The sequence below is a fragment of the Orbicella faveolata genome, unplaced genomic scaffold (genome assembly GCF_042242905.1).
Source record: "Orbicella faveolata isolate gen_17 unplaced genomic scaffold, um_ofav_v1 contig_12, whole genome shotgun sequence".
Taxonomy (NCBI): Eukaryota; Metazoa; Cnidaria; class Anthozoa; order Scleractinia; family Merulinidae; genus Orbicella; species Orbicella faveolata.
The window spans coordinates 6,259,603-6,280,881 of record NW_028301539.1 but is presented as its reverse complement, the minus strand read 5'-3'; the positions used below and the strand labels follow the sequence as shown (position 1 = coordinate 6,280,881).

The 21,279-nt window shown below is 38.8% G+C and overlaps 1 protein-coding gene, 3 long non-coding RNA genes and 1 pseudogene across 4 annotated transcripts; 2 read left to right on the top strand and 3 right to left on the bottom strand.

Moving 5' to 3' along the window:
* Positions 1–2,362: 2,362 nt before the first annotated feature.
* On the top strand, positions 2,363–6,673 carry LOC149116298 (uncharacterized). The gene is made up of 4 exons (XR_016205372.1): positions 2,363–2,734; positions 3,681–3,732; positions 5,458–5,607; positions 6,353–6,673. It is a non-coding gene; the product is annotated as an uncharacterized LOC149116298 (long non-coding RNA).
* A 3,556-nt stretch (positions 6,674–10,229) lies between these two features.
* Positions 10,230–17,424, bottom strand: LOC149116295 (uncharacterized). The gene is made up of 2 exons (XM_089278235.1): positions 16,080–17,424; positions 10,230–10,558 (listed from the first exon to the last, which is right to left on the bottom strand). The coding sequence occupies exons 1-2, from the start codon at positions 16,683–16,685 to the stop codon at positions 10,238–10,240; spliced, it is 927 nt and encodes a 308-aa protein (XP_089134361.1). The 5' UTR covers positions 16,686–17,424; the 3' UTR covers positions 10,230–10,237.
* On the top strand, positions 10,680–12,580 carry LOC149116297 (uncharacterized). Its single transcript, XR_016205376.1, has 2 exons — positions 10,680–11,987; positions 12,365–12,580. It is a non-coding gene; the product is annotated as an uncharacterized LOC149116297 (long non-coding RNA).
* Positions 13,792–16,068, bottom strand: LOC149116296 (uncharacterized). Its single transcript, XR_016205377.1, has 2 exons — positions 15,674–16,068; positions 13,792–14,098 (listed from the first exon to the last, which is right to left on the bottom strand). It is a non-coding gene; the product is annotated as an uncharacterized LOC149116296 (long non-coding RNA).
* A 1,058-nt stretch (positions 17,425–18,482) lies between the features above and the next one.
* On the bottom strand, positions 18,483–19,883 carry LOC149116294 (uncharacterized; annotated as a pseudogene).
* Positions 19,884–21,279: the final 1,396 nt, after the last annotated feature.

The following is a 21,279-nucleotide window of genomic DNA, read 5'->3' as shown; positions in this document are numbered from 1 at the left end:
AGACCTGTGGCAGTAATAGATTTTCAAAGCATTAAAACTAGAGTAGCTTTCCTTTAGGGGATGGCCTTTGACAGCTCGTCTTGCTGACAGGGTTTCAACAGAAAGGTTACTTGATTGCTTTGACCAACGTTCAACGATATGAATCCCTAAGATCAACATGGATGCAATTGCAAACAAACAGTAACTCCAAAAGGATATTTCGCAAAAGTACCGGTCTCTAAGGGTGGTTCGTCGCATGGAAAAGAAAAAGACAACAACAACAACTAAGTCAAGCGTCAACTTACTTTTGTGTTAAAAGAGGTCAAAATAATATCGTAGTTATAGCAATAACTACCAATTGCAGTCCCAAAGATCAGTTGCCAAGGAACGTATCTACCCGTTGAATAATGTAAAGCAACAGTTGTGCGACGAAGGATTCTTAATTACTCGGTACTTTATTGCGACAATAATAGAGTGTTCACGTGACGTCATCAAATTCTCAAATCCAAAACTAAAGAACCATCAAAGGTTTTAATCTCATCAGGCATAGGAGGTACTAAATTTATATCTGTTTACAACGTTCCAGCTCAATAGCTTCCTTCGTTTGGAAACCAGCGCATTTTGAATTTCGGAGCTATGGCGGTGCGTGACATAAAGCTAAGATCGCGTTTGTCGAAAAATGTACACTTACCTTGTGATTTTTAGCCATTTTAGAAGTTTAAGGTCCCTGTGACTAGTCTCTACAACAAGTCGCGGGGACAAGTCCCATCGTGTGAACTGGCCATTTTTCCTTCAAAATCTGGTCGCAGGGGCTAACTTTGGTGCCTGTGACTAGTCCCACGAATTGTTCCTCAAAACGCTTCGTGTGAACTGTTCGTGGGACAAGTCCCTGCGACCAGTCCCTTCGTGTAAACTCTTCAGGGGACTAGTTGCAGGGACTAGTCCCCTCGTGTGTGCCGACCTTTTAAGTAAAAGGAAAAGTGCTTGTGTAAATGTTTTTTGATTCGGTTCTGATAATCAGTCGACTAAATAGCCAAAGTAAGTTCCAGATGTTTACACTATTTTCCGGCCTCCAAATTGGAGGAGTAAGAAGGTCCTAGGAGGTACTAGCACAGGACGAAATCGATCACATGTTTCCGTATTTCTGAAACGGGGCGGAAACATGCAGCTCCATGTTTCCGTTATGTTTAAGTCTTTCGGAGACGTGAAAATTCAAGTCTACGTGATTCCGTCACCTTTCCGGGACGGAAATGCCAAGTCACGTTTCCGTCATATTTAAGCTAGCAGATTTCCCCGGGGCATATTTCCGCCGTTGTTCGTTTCCGTCATGTTTCTGCAAACGGATTATAGGCTCTATAATTTTGCGCGGAACATTTCGACGAATACCTCAACGCACACATCCCAAACTTGGAGAGCTGTCTTCTTTATTTATCGTCTACAATATCACAAATTCTTCACTTCATCTGCTGAATGGTTTTTTATTTTATTTTATTTTTTGCGCGGCAATGAACATACGCTATTTACTCCACTAAATACTGAAATTTTTGCCTCTGCAATACTGATAGATTTCTCATTTTCCAGTTTTACAGTTAATTATGAGTGTAGGGTAAGCAAATTTCAATTTTGTTATTTCTCAATAACAAGGATTCCGTGTAAGGACAAGTAACAAATAGCAAACAAAAGTACTTCACTTTAAAATGAAAATATATTATTGAAAATCTGACCTAAAGATTTCTCACCGTTAATATGGATTTTTTGGCCAATTTTATTTCGTAGCTGCTTTTAAGACAAAGGCAAAGTTTTGAGTTATGCTTTGGGCCCTCATTCGTCTAAAGTTGAGATCAAAATAACTTCTGTATTCTTTCATGGCTATTTTGCTATTATGACAGAGGAAGTTTCCTTTTCATCATCAGTATTATGGTTTACAATGCGATACACCACTTTTTTTCTTTTCGTTTTTTGTAGGAACCCTATTATTACGAGAGAGATGTTGCAGAGATTATTTCAAATTTTAAGCTCGATATACAGTGTTTAACTGATGCATTATTAATGACTTTAAGAAGAAAGTATTAACAAGTCATCCCAGGCTGTGGCACGAAAGCCAGGTCAAGTTTATGTCGACAACATTTCGAGAAAACAAAACAGTGTAGACCCTTGTAAAATGAAAACCTTGGGTGTATACGCTCCAAAACCCAATGCTGTTAGTGACTGATCTAGACATAAACGGCGATATAGGTCTTTTTGCACGGTCCAATTTAGAACACATTTAGATCACTCTTGATTGGTGGAAGTTGAAACAAAATCACTTAAGGTCTGAACCATTAGCAGTAATAATTTGAAGACGCCGTAATAACGCTTTAGGCGCAAATGGTGGAAAAAAAATATATAGCACGTGCAGCCTCAATCCAAAATTATACGTTTTTCTAACAACATTAACAAAGAGCGTGTCAATTAAAACGTAAGGTGTCGTTAAAATTAGAATTACTTTTAATGACAAAAATGATTTACAATGAAATTTTCAATTAACGTACACACACGCCATACAGTCTCATTATAAAACATTTCGCCTAAATCACAGTCGCACCATGTCTTTTCGAGGCCTATTCAGAGAACTCACATTCCACTGAGCAAAGTGGATATCCATGTCACCTGGCATTTTCATTAAAATTTCATTTCAGCGAGGATAATAAAGAAACATCGACTCACTTTAAAAAGCTTCCACATGAGAAACATTAAACTACTAAAGGTACTTGAGGTAAGTAAGTAAGTCTTGGACAAGAAAATGATAAAAATATTATACTACATATCGTTTTTACACATGTTGTAGGCAGTAGCAATATTCAAGAAGAGCTATCAGTTGTAGAGAAAGGCTCTTGAAGTGTTTTTTCTGTTTTTTTCTTTTTTTTTTTTGTTCAAAATTCTTCAGGAAAACTTTCGCTTCTTACTTGTATTTTTTTAATGGTCCGGGTTTGATGTTGTTGGTCTAAAGAAAGAAAAATATCGCTCTTTCATTTGAAACCTTAGTTTAAACTCACACTCGCTTATTTACAAATTACAAACATATTTCAGCAAAGAAGACAATTTGAAAAGATAATTAAAAAGCTCAGAAAGCAAGAATAGTAGAGCTCAATTCAATCTTTCACTTTAGTCTTTCCTGGCGTCAATTTATAAAGGAATAGTAGAGTGGGCAAATTCAACGATGGGGTAATCAGAGCATGGTAAATCTGTTAATCAGAAATAATTTTGGACCAAGTCTGACAATGATTTTCTCTTCCTACATCCGAATCCGCAGTTCAAACCTTTTTCTCTTCGGAAAATAAAGAGAAGATGAAATTAATTCCTATCTCAAGAGTATAAATTTCCAAAGTCTGGCTTAAAGTACAGATTAATGTAAAAGCCTTCTCATTTAACATATCCGTCGATTCTTGGAAAGTATCGGTTAAATTCGAAGTCTTGGCGATTTTTTTGGGGGGCCAAATACGTCTATAGTCGCAACAGATTAGTTTCCCATCCCACCGTAGCCATGAAAGCCTGTAACTTGAAAATAGTCTCCTATAATATCGTGATTTATCAAAAGGATTAAGTGGAATTTACAAACAACGTGCACGTACCTGCATGTACGACTTGTAATTTATTTAATTATTTACCTGTATGTATTTTGTATTGTTTCTGTGCAATCATTTTATTTCATTGTCTTGAAGATGAATACCTGGTTTATCGCTGTCTTGCTGCTTGGAGTTTCTCACTGTCAAGGTTAGGTATTCGATAAATGTCATAAATAATCATAAATAATAATAATAATAATAATAATAATAATAATCAACATCATGGTCATGATCATCGTCATGATCATCATCATCATAAATAATCTTTATGGAGGAAGCTCCCGTCACATTGCGTAGTTTTCAGGGAGGTCCTCAGTAACTAAGGTAAGAGTAAAAAATTAAAAACACAATCAAATCCAAGTACTAATAAAAAGTGGAAATAAAATATTGAAAATCACTTTTAAAATTTAAACCTATCAAGTAACGACATTCTAAACAATTCTAATAACATGATATTTAAAGATTGAATAAAATCTCTGTTTGTAGACGTATGTCTTTATACTCTTTATATCATGTTAGTGTAAAGAGAAAGATATTTTTATTGCCAGAACGTTTTTCGGGAGTAGTATACGTGTAAAAGTCATCTCCTTACATGTAGCTTGATTAACTTGATTTACTTGTTAACTGGGCAAAGTCACCAGCATTTTGAGTTATTTACTTTATTGGCCGCGTACAAAATTAACTTGAAAATAATAGGTTACTAAATTAAAAAGGAACAAGCATGCAATGGTTAAGGTTTGAGAAGATTAACATAGATTAGGAGCTACGAAAATTGAAAAAAATTAGGCGTAACATTTCAACATGCGCAAATTGTTGCGTAGCTCCTTTAAAAATTATCGTACACGCGCCAGTTTCAATAAAACCCCGACAAACTATAAATCAGAAGAAAACTTAATAAATGTAGTTTACGATAAAAATACAATTTAAACGAGTATTTTTTTTTTTTTTTTTTTTTTTTGAGAAAGTGTCAGGAGCCAGTATGGCGTGAGACAACCGAGGGCTCTTCTATTGCAATTATCGGCTATCGGTTGCTGCCACAACACGAGCAAAATGGCTGCACAGTCTTATTCACAGGGCATCAATCAACAAAAGTATGCGGCGCTTTTTCGATATTCTGATTGGTTGTCTAGACAATCGCATCTAAAGTTGGAGTAGCTAAAAATAATGCGTAATTGGACGCCACGCGAAAATATGTTAAATATCCAAAAATCCCAAACACACTTTCGTTTGTCATTATCCCAGGAATGTTCCGGCGAAATTTCACGCAAATCTCTTAAATCTGCATAGCCTATAAATTCGTTCAAAGTGGATGTGTTCCTTCTAAAATCAAATGCGAGATTTTAGCTCGTAAAGGTTCGTAAACAACTCGCGCGATTATAATTTGAAGATTATCTCGCCTCATGAAACCGCAAACCAATAGAACAACAGGACCTCCTAGACAATGGATCAGGATTTCCCGGGAAAAGCATCGGGTTGCAACACGTTTTCTATCTCGCTGACGCACTGAAGAGAAAAACACTTAAACGGGCAAAGTAGCCAAAGGCAAAAGAACAAATGCGCGATATAAACAATACGAAGTAGCATTAAATACGAGCTCTAAGACGAAAGTTCGCCGCGAAAATCTCACCCGGCGGTTTCGTCCAATTAAGCCATTATGACACCTTCCTGGTTTGTTAACTTTATTTGAAAATACGGGGTTTTTTTCATAACTCGGCCGCTGTTTGAGATTTTTAATATTTTTCTTTTGTAAGCTTTAAATAAAATGGCTGACTTAAATTTTGTCAAATAAAAGAAAAAACAACGAGTTTTTGTGCCCTTGAAGGTGGGAAGTACCCTTAAGATACATTTCTTTTATTATTCATGATTATTTTAGCTTTTACAGCTTTATCTGGCAATGGTGACGGACCTCGCATCTGTAAGGACGAACATGTAAAGTGTAGGTTCTGGACCACATCTTGCTCTTGGCACAGTTATGTCAAAGCTGTCTGCAAGAAAACCTGCAATCTTTGTTGGATAAATGAAGGTGCGTTCTCAACAATAAAAAAAAAGCATACGAACGAACAAACTTATACGCCGATGTAGCCGATGTGGGAGAAAATAGCATAGAGTAAACTCAAGATCTTGTCCGGTTCTTTGAGAGGACTCTGCCACTACGAATGAAAAGCTTGCTTCAACATGTGTTACATGAAGGACGACGCTAGAACCAATGGATAGGTGCCTCTGATGACTTTGCGGGACTTTAGATTTGAGTACGAGTTCGAGATCGAGTACGAGAACGACATTTCAATTCTAGTTTTCAGGCTTCACATTATCACAACACATACCGACCTTATCCAATGAGCTACCCTCTCTGCCTAAAACCAGCATGAAGAACTAGGGCTCTGGAAACGTCACTGATTTGAAAATTGAAAATCGTACTCGTACTCAATCGCGTCACGCTCGTAGTCCAATCTAAAGCTCCCTATTATTATGTAACCTCGTTAACCAGTAAAACAAAATGAAATTCAAGCATTTTCAAAATGTAGGAAACACGTGAAAATTTGTGAGAGTAAAATCAGGCCGTTGATGTTTAGGTGGGGAATAATTTTGGGGACTTAATTAACATTTGAACACTTTTTGTAGTTTTTATGAGAGAAGCGTACGTGACATGGTTTTGCAAAAACAACGAGGACCCGTCGACAGGTGGCGCTTCGCCATAAAACTGCAAAGATCTACATTTATCTGTTTCCAGACATCCAAATTTACTCTATCATGTGCTTATTTTACAGATGAAGGAAATAATTTCCTGGAAGATAAGCAGGCGACTTGACGAAAGAAAGGGCAAATAACCTACTTTTAGCTCCACAAAATTAAAGTGTCTTTTTTTTGAACAGTTCCATTAGCAAAATATGTGCCAAAATTTCAGCAGTTTTCTTAAGTACATGTATACTTCTTTTCATATAGCCTCCAAATTCGTGATTTACTATTATGCCGCCAGCATGGTTTTGGTTCCAGAGATTAATAAGGTTAGTGTCAGAGGGGAATGGATTACGAGATATCCATAAAACATCTAAACATATTAAATTGAAATACTCCAGAAATACTAGAAAGTCTCGGGTTCATTCTTGTTAGTAGGGACCTTAAGATATGAGGACGGGAAGGCCAGGACAGGAACGGCAGTGGACGCGGGAAACTTTCTCGGGTCCCGTTGTGTCGTCAAAAACAAAATGCTTCAGATGTGTATTTTCGCAAACGACGGCGACGCCAATAATAATTCGAACTTCGTGCAAGCTATTCACAGAAGCAATGACATCCTTTAAACTATAAAAGAGATGGTAGAAATCTTATCCTATTAAGCTTAAACGATAGTGAACGACGATGCTGAATTTGTTTTTCTTTTTAAGTGAAGCAAACATCTGTCAATATTTTAATAGAGCAACCAGAATTTCCGTTTGAAAAAATTAAACGAACAATCTGATCGACCTGCTTCAGATTGTTTTTTACCACTAAAGCGTTGGGGAATTCTGTCGACGAAGAATCCTGACTTTTGGTGAACATTTTCAATTTCCATCTGTAATTGTAACAAGCATTATAAAAATAACAAACGCTGCCTCAAGTTCCGGGTAGTATAAAAAACAACAACTAAACATCAGTTTGAAAATGTGTATTTTATTTGCTCGATAGATGCTCAATGGCTTTCATCCTTACAACATTTTATCGACTGTACTTACACTGATGTATTCTCAATGCTATACAGTTTGTATTTCGTTTTGAGCTTGCACACTCGTGACAGCGACTAAACAGTCAGCGACTGAAACACAAACGAACAGACGAGGAATATTTCTATTCACATTTTCGTCACGACAAATGTGAACCTTATGAACATTCCTGACAATATTACTGAAAATAAAGTCGATTAGAACATTTATCAGTGGGAACAAAACAAATGCAAAATACTCACGATTTCGTTACGACGGCTAGTCGAGCGAAATGGCGTCCTCGACGAGACGAGGACGGCCGAGAGATGAATTGAGAATTCTCGTGCGCATGCCCGGTTAAGTGAATCTACTTCCGGTAGCCGTCCTAGCTCGTCCCGTCCTGGTATCTTAAGATGCCTAGTGTCTCAAACTATGACGGGACGCACGAGGCTTCTACTGTAAGTACCGCAAAGAAATGGTAGGAAATTTTCCTAGCATTCCTTACATACTCTCACTAGGGTTCTTCGTCTTGCGGCCAGGGAAGGCGTCAAAATCTGTTTCAAAGACATGTCGATGATATTAAATAAAAAATAAACCACAAAGGGCCGATGGAATATTAGACAAGCTTTAACTAGGATCAACGCTATATGCACTGCCAAGCTGAATTCTGTAGTTTTCTTTGTGTTAGTAAGAAAAGCTGCTTCGCAGACTGCTAGAATTTCCCAGTTTCTTTGTTATGGTAGGAATCCAGAAAACCATCTTGCTTTACAACTCTCGGAAGCTCGGAAGTGGGTAGCACGCACATTTCATTAACTTATCACTACTCACGATGAATTCGATAGCGTTGATCCTAGCAGTATGCAGGACACCTATCACAAATGAACTCAGTTAAATGACCTTGCTCTCCATGAGTTCTCGTAGCTCAGTGGATAGAGCGCCCGCCCGGTGTTCGGGAGGTCATGGGTTCGATTCCTGTTGGGGACTCAGAATTTTTCTTTGTCCCACGCTCGTGTCATGTTGATTAATTCACCTTCACACATGCGTTAATGCTGTTATTGCCGTATCTTGAATTGAACATTTAGTTTCATTATCGAAATGCGCATGCGTGTCACATCCAGTGTTAACATGACTATTTTGTAAAACATTGAACCATTTCATTAGGTATCTTCTAGAGGCAGATATACTAGAGCAAGACCAAAAATAACCCCAAGCATCTATTTGCAACCACCAAGTGCTAACTACTATTATATCATCCACGATCTATAATTAATTTGGTGTTTGCAGAAGAGTTACGATGAGGCGATTTGCCCTGGAATAGTTGCAGAAATCTGCGAGTTCCCAAACTTAACCGCTGTTAACTTACACTGAAAACAATGTAGTTGTTGTCGTTGTTGTTGTTGCATGTGGTAATTTTTTAATACCGTCATACCTTTGCAATCCAAATGCAACGGTTGGATGTCTCCAGCGAAACACTCTTCAGCCTGAAATTAAGCACTAAAATGCTTGTTAAAGTGCACCTAACCCCCAATTTTTTTTTTTTCGCTAAAACGAATCTACTTGTTATTTGAAATAGTTCTGCGAAAAAAAGTTTTGGATTCCGTTAAATCCTCGATTTTCTGTGCCCCGACGAAATCTGGAAAATAGATCCAAAAACACCGCCATTTTGTTTCACGACCGAGTTTGAGGAGAATGGGTCCAGCGGCTCTTGTGACGTCCACCCAGGAAGGTTGGATATCTCACGTCCTCTCATTTCCTTCAGGATGGTGCAATACACATTCGAAAAGTGGACAGAAATGCCTTCTAGAAGTGCTATCGGCTGTTGCTGCGATATTCCAGATTTAAAGAAAGATATACTGTACAATTTACTGACGATGATCGGCTAATGGTGCAATGAAGTCGTAAACGATGGTTGATTTTGTCGAACCGAAACAAGCAAACTGAATCTGTGAGAACCATTGAAGAACTCTGACTGGAATTTGTTCCGCAGACTTTCGAACGCTATTTTCATAAATTTTCTGCTTAAAGCTAACCAGCAATTTCTAGAAATACTACCGACAACCTATATCTTCCAATCCCGCAGTATTTATAACATAATCGGCAAAGTTGTGTGATCCGATCATGATCGAGAAGCGTTATACTGATATGTAAATAGATCGCAACTGTACGCCGCTAACCAACACTTATTTCTCTTTCGATTTAGTTGAAAGTCGAAGATCAATCCTTTAGAATTACATGATAACAAAATTGTTAGACTCACAGAGTTTTTCTAAGGTTTAGCAATCAGCAGCGCGACAAAGATTCTGTGCAATAGCGTCGAAAATATAACCGCGTAACATTATCTGCGGACCGCTTAGGGAACACATCCTTTTCGCTTATCCGACGAATTTCACTGCAAACTTTGAGAACAATTTACATTGGTTATTTGGAGTTACGACTTAAAACGTGTGACAATGTGAAATCGGTAATTGTATGAAATGTTTCCTTCCACCTTGCTTCCCGCAGTTTCAAAAATACAGGTCCAAACAATACGATTTTCAATCGATCGAAGCCAATGTTTTGGAGGTCATCAAGTCTCGAAAACTGCAACACGTACGTCGCTCTTATAAACATGAAGCATTCAACTGAAAGTAAAATACAGAAGTTGAACGAGACTTACCGGAAGTTGAAGTTCGACTGGGATTCCACCTTTGTCACCATACACAGAGGGATTACATGAGATAGCATTGCGCCTGCGTGAGCTCAGTCTTTAAAGCACTAGCCATGCGCATCGTAGGAAGTAAGTAACAGGGTGGGTCCAAGGGAGGGCATGTAATCCCTCTGTGTATGGGGACAAAGGTGGAATCCCAGTCGAACTTCAACTTACGGTAAGTCTCGTTCAACTTCTGTATTCCACCTTGTCACCCACAGAGGGATCACATGAGACTTCAAAGACAGGCTAGTAGGCTAGTAGTAAATAATTTCACACAAGTGAACATATTACTGCAAAACTTTATTGGCAAACATGTCTTCCACAATCTTTTTGTCATAGAATTTAGCAAAGGTGGATTCTGACTTCCATCCAGCCTTGTCAAGAATATCTGCTAATGGAACATCACTCAGCTTTGCCTTAGAAGTTGAAGCTGACCTTGTGCTATGAGGCTTGAAAATGTTAACATCAATGCCTGAACTTTGTAATACAAACTTAACCCAACGACTAATCGTGTCTCTAGACACTGGACCGTACGGTTTAACATAACTTAGCAACAGTTGACTACATGAACGAGTCTCCCTTGCAAACTTTCTTCTTGTCAAATACTCCTAAAGAGTGGTCACAACACAAAGTCTTGGATCTGTGAATGATTTAAGTTCAATCACCATACCCTTGGACCCTGGTTTGGACTGTTTAACATGCTCTTTAAGTCTGAACACTATACACTGCGTGAAAGCCAAAATATTCTGGAGTATTCTAGACTCGAATATGTGATTGTGACGCAATAGAATACTAGAGTATTCAAGCCGCACACAACACGTGACGTACACCTGGAATATTCGTGTCGAATATGGTGGAATACGCTCCGTTCATAATCGTTCGAGGATTTTCGTTAAAGTATACCACACATCTGTCGTAATCCTAGAGTATGATGGCGAACCCTTTGTAAAAAGAACTTTATAAAAGAAGGTAACAGTTCGGGTGCATAGCATTCTCCTGGAAGCAAAATTTAGACTATGAATTCAAAGTATATGCGATCTACGCGTGTATACTTTTATCCTGGAATACGTGATCTTGATGCCAAAGTTATAGAATTCTAGAGTATTCATGGCGTGTACAACCGTGACGTAGACCTGGAAAATTCTTATCGAATATGGGCATACGCAGGAGCAGGATCGTGTATTCGTTCGTAGACCAGAACAATTGTACTTTTTTGGTTCATGTTGTCGGCGCAGCGCATGTGTTTTGCTTGAGTCAAGAAATTTACACGCTTTGTTGTAACTTCGAATCCCACTCATTCGGTTTTGACCGACGTTTTCGGGATAATCACTACAAAGCGATTTCTCTTTGTGTGACCCGTCTCGTCTGAAATGGTCAACACAGCTCGAAACCACAAATTGGACACTACGGGATACGTAAAGCTGCGCAAAGTTTGGTTAGTAAGAGGAATCAAGTTCGTTTCGGAGAAGTTTTGGTGTATTCAGTGGAGAAAGTTCCGAGACCTTCGGACAAATATCTTTTCTCTGTGGGACGAGTTTAACTCCGGAGCCCGCAGGGCAACGAAACTCCTAAATAACGGCCAAATAGCTTCCTCAGTCGACTCCCTGCCATCATATCAACATTGCATTACGCTTGAGCAAGAAATCACAAAATGTATTACGGAAAACACTTTAATCAGATTTTTTCCTCGAGGTTAATTTTGAAACGAAATTGACCTTAAACGTGTTTCGAAACGACTTGTAACGAAATGAGAGAAACGACCTACATCAGCATTCTGAGTGTCCGACCTTCAACAAGCACGGATCAGCGGTTTTCCACATTAGATACTAGGTTCTCTCGGTTCTCGCGCCATTTTTTTGGCGTCCTTTTTGAAAGGTGTGAAATGTTGAAGCTTGCACCGATCTCTTGGTCCTTTTTCACCGTTTAAAAACTCTACTTTGGCGGACAAAATTCAGTTTATCTTCACTTCTTTACTGTGCAGGATTTCAAGCAGTTTTTGGTGGCATACAGCTGGTGAAAACATCGATACATACGGAGGTACGAGTCTACAACAACAGGTAAAACGTAAGCCATTGTTGTCTTCCCGGGTTGTCTTGTACGTACGAGTAAGTTAAGCTTAAGTTTCCAGGGTAAAGTTCAGTTATAATTGTTGATGTATGGAATTGCCTCTGGTTGTAAATGTTTCTTTATCAAGCAGAAGTTGTACATTGGAAGTAAATGTAACCTTGATTTCAAGAGGGACAGCTATGGGAATGATGGTGAATTAAACCATTAAATCAAACTACTGTGTAAAATTTACTGATTGATTTATTATGATATTTTTCTTAGTACTGCAAGCTTGATTTGAGGTTTCCCAGTGTGGATTTACACATAAACTTAACTAACCTTTCATGCGTATTGTATTTTAATCATAGGATGAAGTAAAATTGGTAATGCCTTACATGTATGTACATGTATAATCCCTGGCCTCCTTATTTGAAGAAAAAAGGAAAACCTGTGAGGAAGAACCCTGGCTTACAAGATACATGTATGTATTAATGACTATTTAGGGGGCCATGGAGACTTTTTCAGATTTATTTTTGTAAGAGCTTTTGAAAAATTATATTGGCAAGTAAATTTTGGCATTTCACTAGTCAGTCTCTGTATATTTTATATATAAACAAGGTGATTTGCATATCTGTCTTCAGAGTGCTCAGTAGTAAACTAGAGCGTGATTATAACAGATGACGAACTGAGCAACTGTAGATCTGACTTGACATTTTATTACTATTTAGTTTCGTAGTACACAACTTGTGTGCAGCACTCATGAGATAAAATTGCCAAATGCGAATTTACATCATTACACTGATTTGAAATACACATGCAACCATTGGAAATATGATAGCTACAATAAGTGAACGCTTTTACAAACAAAAGGAAAATTGGAAGTTATAGATAAACACTGTTACTATTGTGTAACAACAGAAGCTTTAAAAGTTAAAATTTAGCATTTTTCCGAAGAATTTGTTTGCATGTCTACATGAAGTTATCAGTTCATTCCATTTATTCAGAGAGGCTAACTCAGGTTTACAAAGGTACTTCTCCCAGAGGCATAGGTTACATTGATTTGAAGTGGGGTTATATGGGGCAGCTTGCTTTAAAATCTTTCAAGTGACTTTGAACTTTGATTTATTGTCAAAGTCACTTGGAGGCTGCCCCATGTAACCCGTAACCCCACTTCAAATCAATGTAACCTACGCCTCTGGGAGAAGTACTTTATTATTTGTAAACCTGAGTTAACCTCTCTGAACAAACAGAATGAACTGATTAGATAACTTCATGTAGACATGCAAACAAATTCCTCCTGAAAAATGTTAAATGTTAAATTTTAAATTTTAAATCTTCTCTTGTATTTCAATAATAACAGAGTTTATTCCTAATTTCCAACTTTCCTTTGTTTTGTAAAAGCATTCGCTTATTGTAGCTGTCACATTTCCAATGGTTGCTTGTGTATTTCGAATCAGTGTAATGATGTAAATTCGCATTTGGCAATTTTATCTGATGAGTATTGCACACAAGTTGTGTAGTACGAAACTAAATAGTAATAAAATGTCAAGTCAAATCTACATTTGATCAGTTCATCATCTGTTATTTTATATATACATTACATTAAGGTACATGTAAACCCTTTTTCATTGATGACCACTACAAATTTCAAGACAATTTGTTATAGTAATGTCAAACTACAGTGAAACTTTCATATAATGAAGTGCCAAGGAATTGGCAAAGTATGTTCACTATAACAGGGTTTTGTATCAAGGTTCTTTTCCCTATAGTCTACTATTACTGGGGCCATGAAAAATTTGGCAATTCATTTTATTTGAAAGTCCTTGGTATAGTTTGATGGCCAGCTCTATAAGTTTTAATTTGATATGGGGTTTACATACAATGTCTACAGATTAAATCGGATGCACTACATCCCTTTTGTGTGAGACACCTCTAAAGGTATATGGTAATGTTAAGAGGGTTCCAATTGTTGAACCAAATAATAATGATGTTAGAGTGGTTTTCAATTGAGTGTCGTAAAACCAAAACCAAAACCAAAACCAAAACCAATTACTTACCAATTAGACTTCTCAGCTAATCTCGAACTGTAGTAAAACCAAAACCTAAACCAAAGTAATTGTGTAATTACTCTCGACACTCAACTGAAAACCGCTCTAAATATGCAAAGCAGCAATTCATTAATTCATCTCTAATTCTCTTTCGTAACATAGCAGCATCTAGTTCTAAAGTTTGCATACAAAATGTAAGTGTTCTTTTAGACTGCTTCTCAGATGGTTCCGAACTTCTGCTTTTTCATAATATAGCAGCATCTAGTAAGAAAGTTGCATGCAAAATGTTATAGAAGTGGTTTTTTAGACTTTGCTTCTCAAATGCTTCATTATGCCTTTTCATAACACAGCAGCATCTAGTTATAAAGTTTGCAAAAAAAAAAATGTTATAGTGTTTTTTAAAGACTTTGCTTCTCAGATGGTTATGCTTTTTCATAACAAAACAGCATCTAGATATAAAGTAAATGCATACAAAATGTTATAGTATTTTTTTAGGTTTTGCTTCTCAGATGGTTCCTTATACTTTTTCATAACATAGGGTCTTGGCAATGTAAATTCTTCCATAGTTTGATGAAAATAAACATACACGAACAAGTAACATAAGTTTTATTATTTCAGTATTGATAAAGTATTATTTGAAATGAAATGAAGATGCCATAACGGCAGTTGTTTACTTTTTGTTGGGATAACATCCATATTGTCCTGGTAATTTTCTTTCTTTTGGGTGGGTTTTGTTAGGAATCCAAAGGAATTTAAAAGTGTGTTACACTCAGCAGTTTGAACACAGTTTGGGGGATATACAAGCTTTGGTATGGGTCCTCAGTTGGCGTCAGTATTCAATCACGAATACGTTTCATACTTTACATGAGTCTCGTGTTCCAGTCGAACAGGAGACATGAATTGAAGTGTGTCGTTTAGAATACCTTAAAACCTCACGTATGCCTCAGTATTCGAACATGAACACGTTTCATACTTCGCATGAGTCTCGTGTTCCAGTCGAACACCACAGAACACTTGAAGTGTGTCGTTTAGAATACCTTAAAACCTCACGTATGCCTCAGTATTCAAACATGAACACGTTTCATACTTCGCATGAGTCTCGTGTTCCAGTCGAACACCACAGAACACTTGAAGTGTATCGTTTAGAATACCTTAAAACCTCACGTATGCCTCAGTATTCAAACATGAACGCGTTTCATACTTCGCATGAGTCTCGTGTTCCAGTCGAACACCACAGAACACTTGAAGTGTATCGTTTAGAATACCTTAAAACCTCACGTATGCCTCAGTATTCAAACATGAACGCGTTTCATACTTCGCATGAGTCTCGTGTTCCAGTCGAACACCACAGAACACTTGAAGTGTGTCGTTTAGAATACATTAAAACCTCACGTATACCTCAGTATTCAAACATGAACACGTTTCATACTTCGCATGAGTCTCATGTTCCAAACGAACACCACAGAACACTTGAAGTGTATCGTTTAGAATACCTTAAAACCTCACGTATGCCTCAGTATTCAAACATGAACACGTTTCATACTTCGCATGAGTCTCGTGTTCCAGTCGGATGCTTCGGAACACTAGCTAGCGTGTTGTCTGAATGAACTACGCGGTAGCGTATATTACCTGCATAAAACCCGTTCTTGACGACGCAATACATCTTTGGCTGTGAAAAATGTGACACAACTTTCGTATTCATAGCGTGCGATTCTCGAAAATTAGAGCATACTTGACGTATTCATTAGTATTCGAAGACGTTCACGTCAGAAGTGGCGTCGTGCATCGCGTTTTCCAGTCGCAAACTCTCGAACAACTGAGAGTATTCGAAAATGTTCGAGTCATAAATGATCGCTATATCTTCGAAGAACATCTAATGCAACATTAATCTACCAAAACGTGGCCCGTATGATTTATCGAACACTTCAAGTCATTCACGAGTATTAAATTTGAATACGGAAAAACAGGCCGGATTCCTATAGAATATTCCAGGTGTATTTCGAGTCAGCCGTAATCGAATACGTCAGAACATTGCGGCATACGCGGCGTGAGCCGATCCGTATTCGAGCGAATTCGGGCCCGAATATTTGGCTTTTCGCGCAGTGATAGAGGAGCCAGAATCTATCATGCTGTCCACATTGAGAAAAAGAAGGGATTGCCCCCTTTGAGCAGTGACTAGAGCTAATAACATTGTGAGCTTCAGAGTTAAACTCTTGAGAGAAATCTCATTAACAGGGGACAAAGTCTTTAAGTAATCAAGAACTTGGTTTACATCCCAAACTGCTGTATAACGAGGCATCGCTGGGCGAGATTCAAATACTCCCTTTAGAAACCTAATAACTAAAGGATGTTGCTCAACTGGGATACCATCTATTGAAGGGAGTATTGAAGAAAGTGCTGAAAGAGCAGCATTAAGGCTACTATAACTAAGACCACTGTTTAATAAAGTCAGTAGAAACTCTATGACTTGGGCTAAAGAGGGACGAACTGTACTAATCTGTTCTCTATGACAGAAGTCAAGCCATTTTTTATAGTAGGATTGGTACTGTTTAGATGTGCCTTTCCTCCACGACTTGAGGATAATCTTGGTAGCTTCTGCAGCAATGCCTTGCTTCGTAAGGGATTCCCCGATAACTTGCATGCAATTAATTTCAGTTTGCCCTCCATGGGATGTGGTTGACTGGGCTTGCTTGGAAGATACAATATCCCTCTTGTCACTGGTAACAGTCTGGGCTTGTCGACCAAAAGACTCATCAGCTTTGGATACCAAGGTTGGGTGGGCCAGACTGGAACAATTATGATCACTTCCCCTTCCTCCATTTCGATTTTCTTTAAACAACGAAGTATCAGGCTAAAAGGAGGGAAAGCATAAAATTGTTCTTGAGACCAAGAGCAAGAGAAAGCATCCACAAATTGTGCCTCAGGGTCTGGCCTCCATGACACATAACGTGAAACTTTTCTGTTAATTCTAGATGCGAAAAGATCAATGGATGGCATGCCATAGGTCTCAACAATGCTGTGGAAAATATTTTCACTGAGAGACCATTCTGTGTTATCATTAAATGTTCTAGATTCCCTATCAGCATCAACATTTTCTTTACCTGGTAATGAGATTGCTGTCACCCAGATATTTCTCTGGATGCACCAGGTCTAAATTTCACGTGCAATCTTATTACATTCCAAAGAACGAGTCCCACCCATGGCATTTATGTAAGAGACAGCAGTGGTATTATCTATGTAGATGTTAATATGGCAATTTGTCATTGAGTGGCAGAATGATTTCAAAGCAAAAAAAGCAGCAAGTGTTTCTAACTCATTGATGTGACAGTTAGACTCAGTTACAGTCCATCGACCTCCTGCTTTATCTCCCTTGCACACTGCCCCCACCCTTCTTTTGAGGCATCAGAATACAGGGAGAGTAATGGATCCCCATGGGATATCCACTTAAACGAGCTCTCAACATTTTTGATCCACCACTTGAGGTCTATGACTGAAGTAACTGATAATGTCGTTACGGAGTTGTAGTTTCCCCTACTTTCTTTCAGAGCTTTGATTTTGTCTATTTCTAGACTTCTATAGAAAAGCTGTGCATATTCAACACCAGGGAACATAGAAACCATTAAACCTATCACTTCTGAGACATCATGAATTGAAACATGAGTTTTTGTCAATACAGTTAAACATTTTTGTTTCAGCTTTTCAGCTTTCTCTGGTGCTGGTCTCACTGTCATCGTGAGTGAGTTTAAGATAAAGCCCAAAAATGTTAACTCATGGCTGGGTACAAGAACTGACTTTTCTTGATTTAGAAGAAAACCAACTTTGGTGAAAAGGTGGACAGTGTCCTGAACATTATTACTGCAGTCATTAAATGAGGGCCTTTGTAAGTATGAATCATCAATGTAGCGTACATTTGTGTGTCCATTTTGCCTTAAGGTGGAGTAGACAGGCTTAAGCAATTTCATAAAAAGTCGGGGAGCAGAAGCAAGACCATTAGGGAGGCAAGTAAACTGAAATAACTCCCCCTGCTAGGAGAACTTCAAATATTTTTGGCATTTCTCATTGATTGGAACCGAATAATATGCATCTTGCAAGTCTACAGATGCCATATAACATCCAGGTGTCATAGGCAAGATTGCTGAAGTTAAGCTTTCCATTTTAAAATGATGGTTGCTAATATATTGATTTAAGTTCTTCAAATTGAGAATGAGCCTATACCCTCCAGTCTTCTTTTCACGAAGAAATATAGTAGAGAGAAATTCTCCATGACAGTGCTGTGATTTCACAATGACCCCCTTTGTCAGAAGTTTGTCTAATTCTGAACTGATATATGATCTGTGATTCTTCCGAATTAAAAGCGATTTCCTTTGGGGGAAGCATTTGTACAGGAGGGCAGTCAACAAAATCAACATTAAAACCCTTGAGGGTTTTGAGAATCTGCGGATCGGAAGTCAATTCTCTCCATTCAGGGAAATATAATTTCAATCTACCTGCCGTTTGTCCTGGTTCTACAAGACACAATTTTTGACTTACCTCAGGTAAGTCCTCAGAAGCTTTGTTTACTTGCTTTGACCCTTCGACTTGGGAAACTTGTCTGAATTCTGTGTGGCAGAACCGCGACTTGCGGTCTGTCGCCAGCCTAAAAAAGCTTCTGACTTCCTCTTGCTCGAAAAAATTTCCCTCTGCCACCAGACGATTGGCTTTTGTATCCAAAGTTTGAGTGGGTCGGGCCTTTATGATGAGTGACGGTGAAAGTAGTTACTTTCCGGCCAACACGGTTTACTTCGGAGATATCCTTGACTTGCTTCGACAAGTCGTCTCCGAAGAGTTCAGCTGTCACTGTTGTAGACGCTGAGCAAAGGCGTTTGTAATCCGTGTGCAGGTCCGGTTTTATGAGCTCTTTCCTTCTATTATTAAGCTCGGTATTTGCATGTGCCAAATGAGAAAGGCTGTCTATTGCCTCTTGGGCGAGCACTTTCCCGCCATTTATCTCATTAACTCGTTTCAAGATGGCGTCAGTGACGCGAGCAAGAGCTGTCATTCCCTTAACGACAGATGTTTGCACTTTTTGGAATTTCAAGTCTTGCGACCTGATGGTGGAGCTGAGGTTATCCCAAATCAGTTGGTTAACTCGAACTTTCGTCAAACCTTCACAGTTTTCCGGCTGCAGATATTTGTTTATCTTCTCTTGCAGCCATTCTTCTAACATGCCGTCTCGCAGGAGACGGGCCACAATTTTAGCGAGCTCTTCATGGATGGGAGGTCCCGTCTCCTCCGACTTCAGGTCATTTTGAAAAGTTTTGAGGAAGTCTCCAACTGATTCGTCGACTTCATGTTGCTTTCCATTGCCATGTTCTTTGGCATCAGACAAAAGGTCATTGACCGAGGCATCAACATCCATCTGCTCGCTCGGTGAAGACGATTTTCCCGCCTTCTGGCTGGGTTTGTCTTGTGAGGGGTTTGTAAGTTATTGTCGTTTAAGTCACCCTCGGTGACCTCCTCACACACATACCTCTCAAGGGTTTGTGTTAGGGCCGTGGTCAACGACTCGGCCATCCGGGAAAAGCCTTGGTCCATAGAGTTTTGCAAAGCACTGATCTGAGCGCTTGCCATGTCTTCATCGTGTTGACTGGAGTCAGTTATGACCTTTTTCCCGTCTTTGTCATTGCCGCGTCTCGAAGACTTGGAAGGTCTCTCTCCTGGTACCGGGTGTATCTCTACATGAATTTCTTTCGATGTTTTAGTAGGCGAATCAGGCGGCATTGTGTGTGGCAAAAACCAAGTTTTCGCAGGACAGAAAAGACAATCCGTTCACAACGAAGGCAACAACGCACTGAGTTCACGCAGGCGCAATGCTATCTCATGTGATCCCTCTGTGGGTGACAAGGTGGAACACAAACTGCATTTAACAGAACAATTACACCTTGACAAAATACATTCTTGCTAAGGATAAATGTAAACGGGCTATAAACACGCGTGGGAATCTTATGTTTAGTTGACGAAATTACCATTTAAAGCAGTCCTTGAGTTTTCTTTCCTGCTTTTCGTTTGCCTGCTCCTCCACTTCGTATCTAGCTTTCCATTCCTAATATACAAGCAGCTCGTCCGGAAAGAAGTCTTCCCCTTCGTCGCTTGAAATATTGTAAATTGCTCTCAAAGCTCTAAGCAGTGAGTTCACAGTTGTCGAACGTGCTCGATAGAAGTTTATTTCGGAGTCTTCCGAATCGAAACTTAACTCTGACTCCAGTGACGAAAAAGAAACGATTCTGAGACAAAACTTGGACGTTTTAATCCCAAAATACATCGGAACGATTAGTTTTGTGTTCCATTTTCTCGAGCAAATACAGAGAGCTGACTGAGGCGCTATTGTGTTTGGTTCCTGGGTAGACGTCATCAGGTACCGCCGCCACAGACTCCCTAAAACGCGGTCGTGAAACACTTCAAGCGCGACTTTGAAAGGGCACAGCAAGTCGAGGATTCAACGAAATTAAAAAATTTCTTCGCCCAAATGCTTCAAATAGAGTCTAGATTCGTTTTAGCGAAAAAAATTTGGAGGTTAGGTGCACTTTAAGCATACGAGAAAGTGAAAACTGTTGAAGTAACAAACTAATTCTATGAAAGACCTGCTCAAGGCGTTCGTTTTTAAGATTCTTCGTTAAATGTCTGAGTTTGTTGTGCCTTGATTTCACTTTACCCACTTTATGAATGAAATCCAGGTTAGAAGGGTAAAGACCATTTCCAGGGCCATCCTGGGAAGGGCGGACTGACAAGAATAGCTAACTACAACAGGAAATAACGTAACCGATTGCAGGCTCATTATATTAACTTTATTCTCCTTGGGAAGCATGCAAGGTTCATAATTACTGCTTAGTCAAGCAACGCTTTTCTTCTTGACTGTAACCAGATGAAATTACACATACACTGCTTGTATCAAATTCTTAATATCACACTTGCACTCAGCTGCTTGGACTGAGAAAACAATACCGCCTCGGGATATTTTCCCATCATTTTCCTGTTCCCATCATTTGCAAACAATTGTCCGTCCTACATCAACAGAATTTACACCTCCTGTGATGCGATTGCTAGCAATAACGGTCTTAAACAAGCTGTTCAAACTTAGCAACAGGGTTCAAAATTAAAGAGTATTTTTTATTTATCACCATTTATACATTACATGTACACGGTCTCCAAAATTTAGCTCACAACTGACAAACACCGTCATCAACAGCAACATCAAC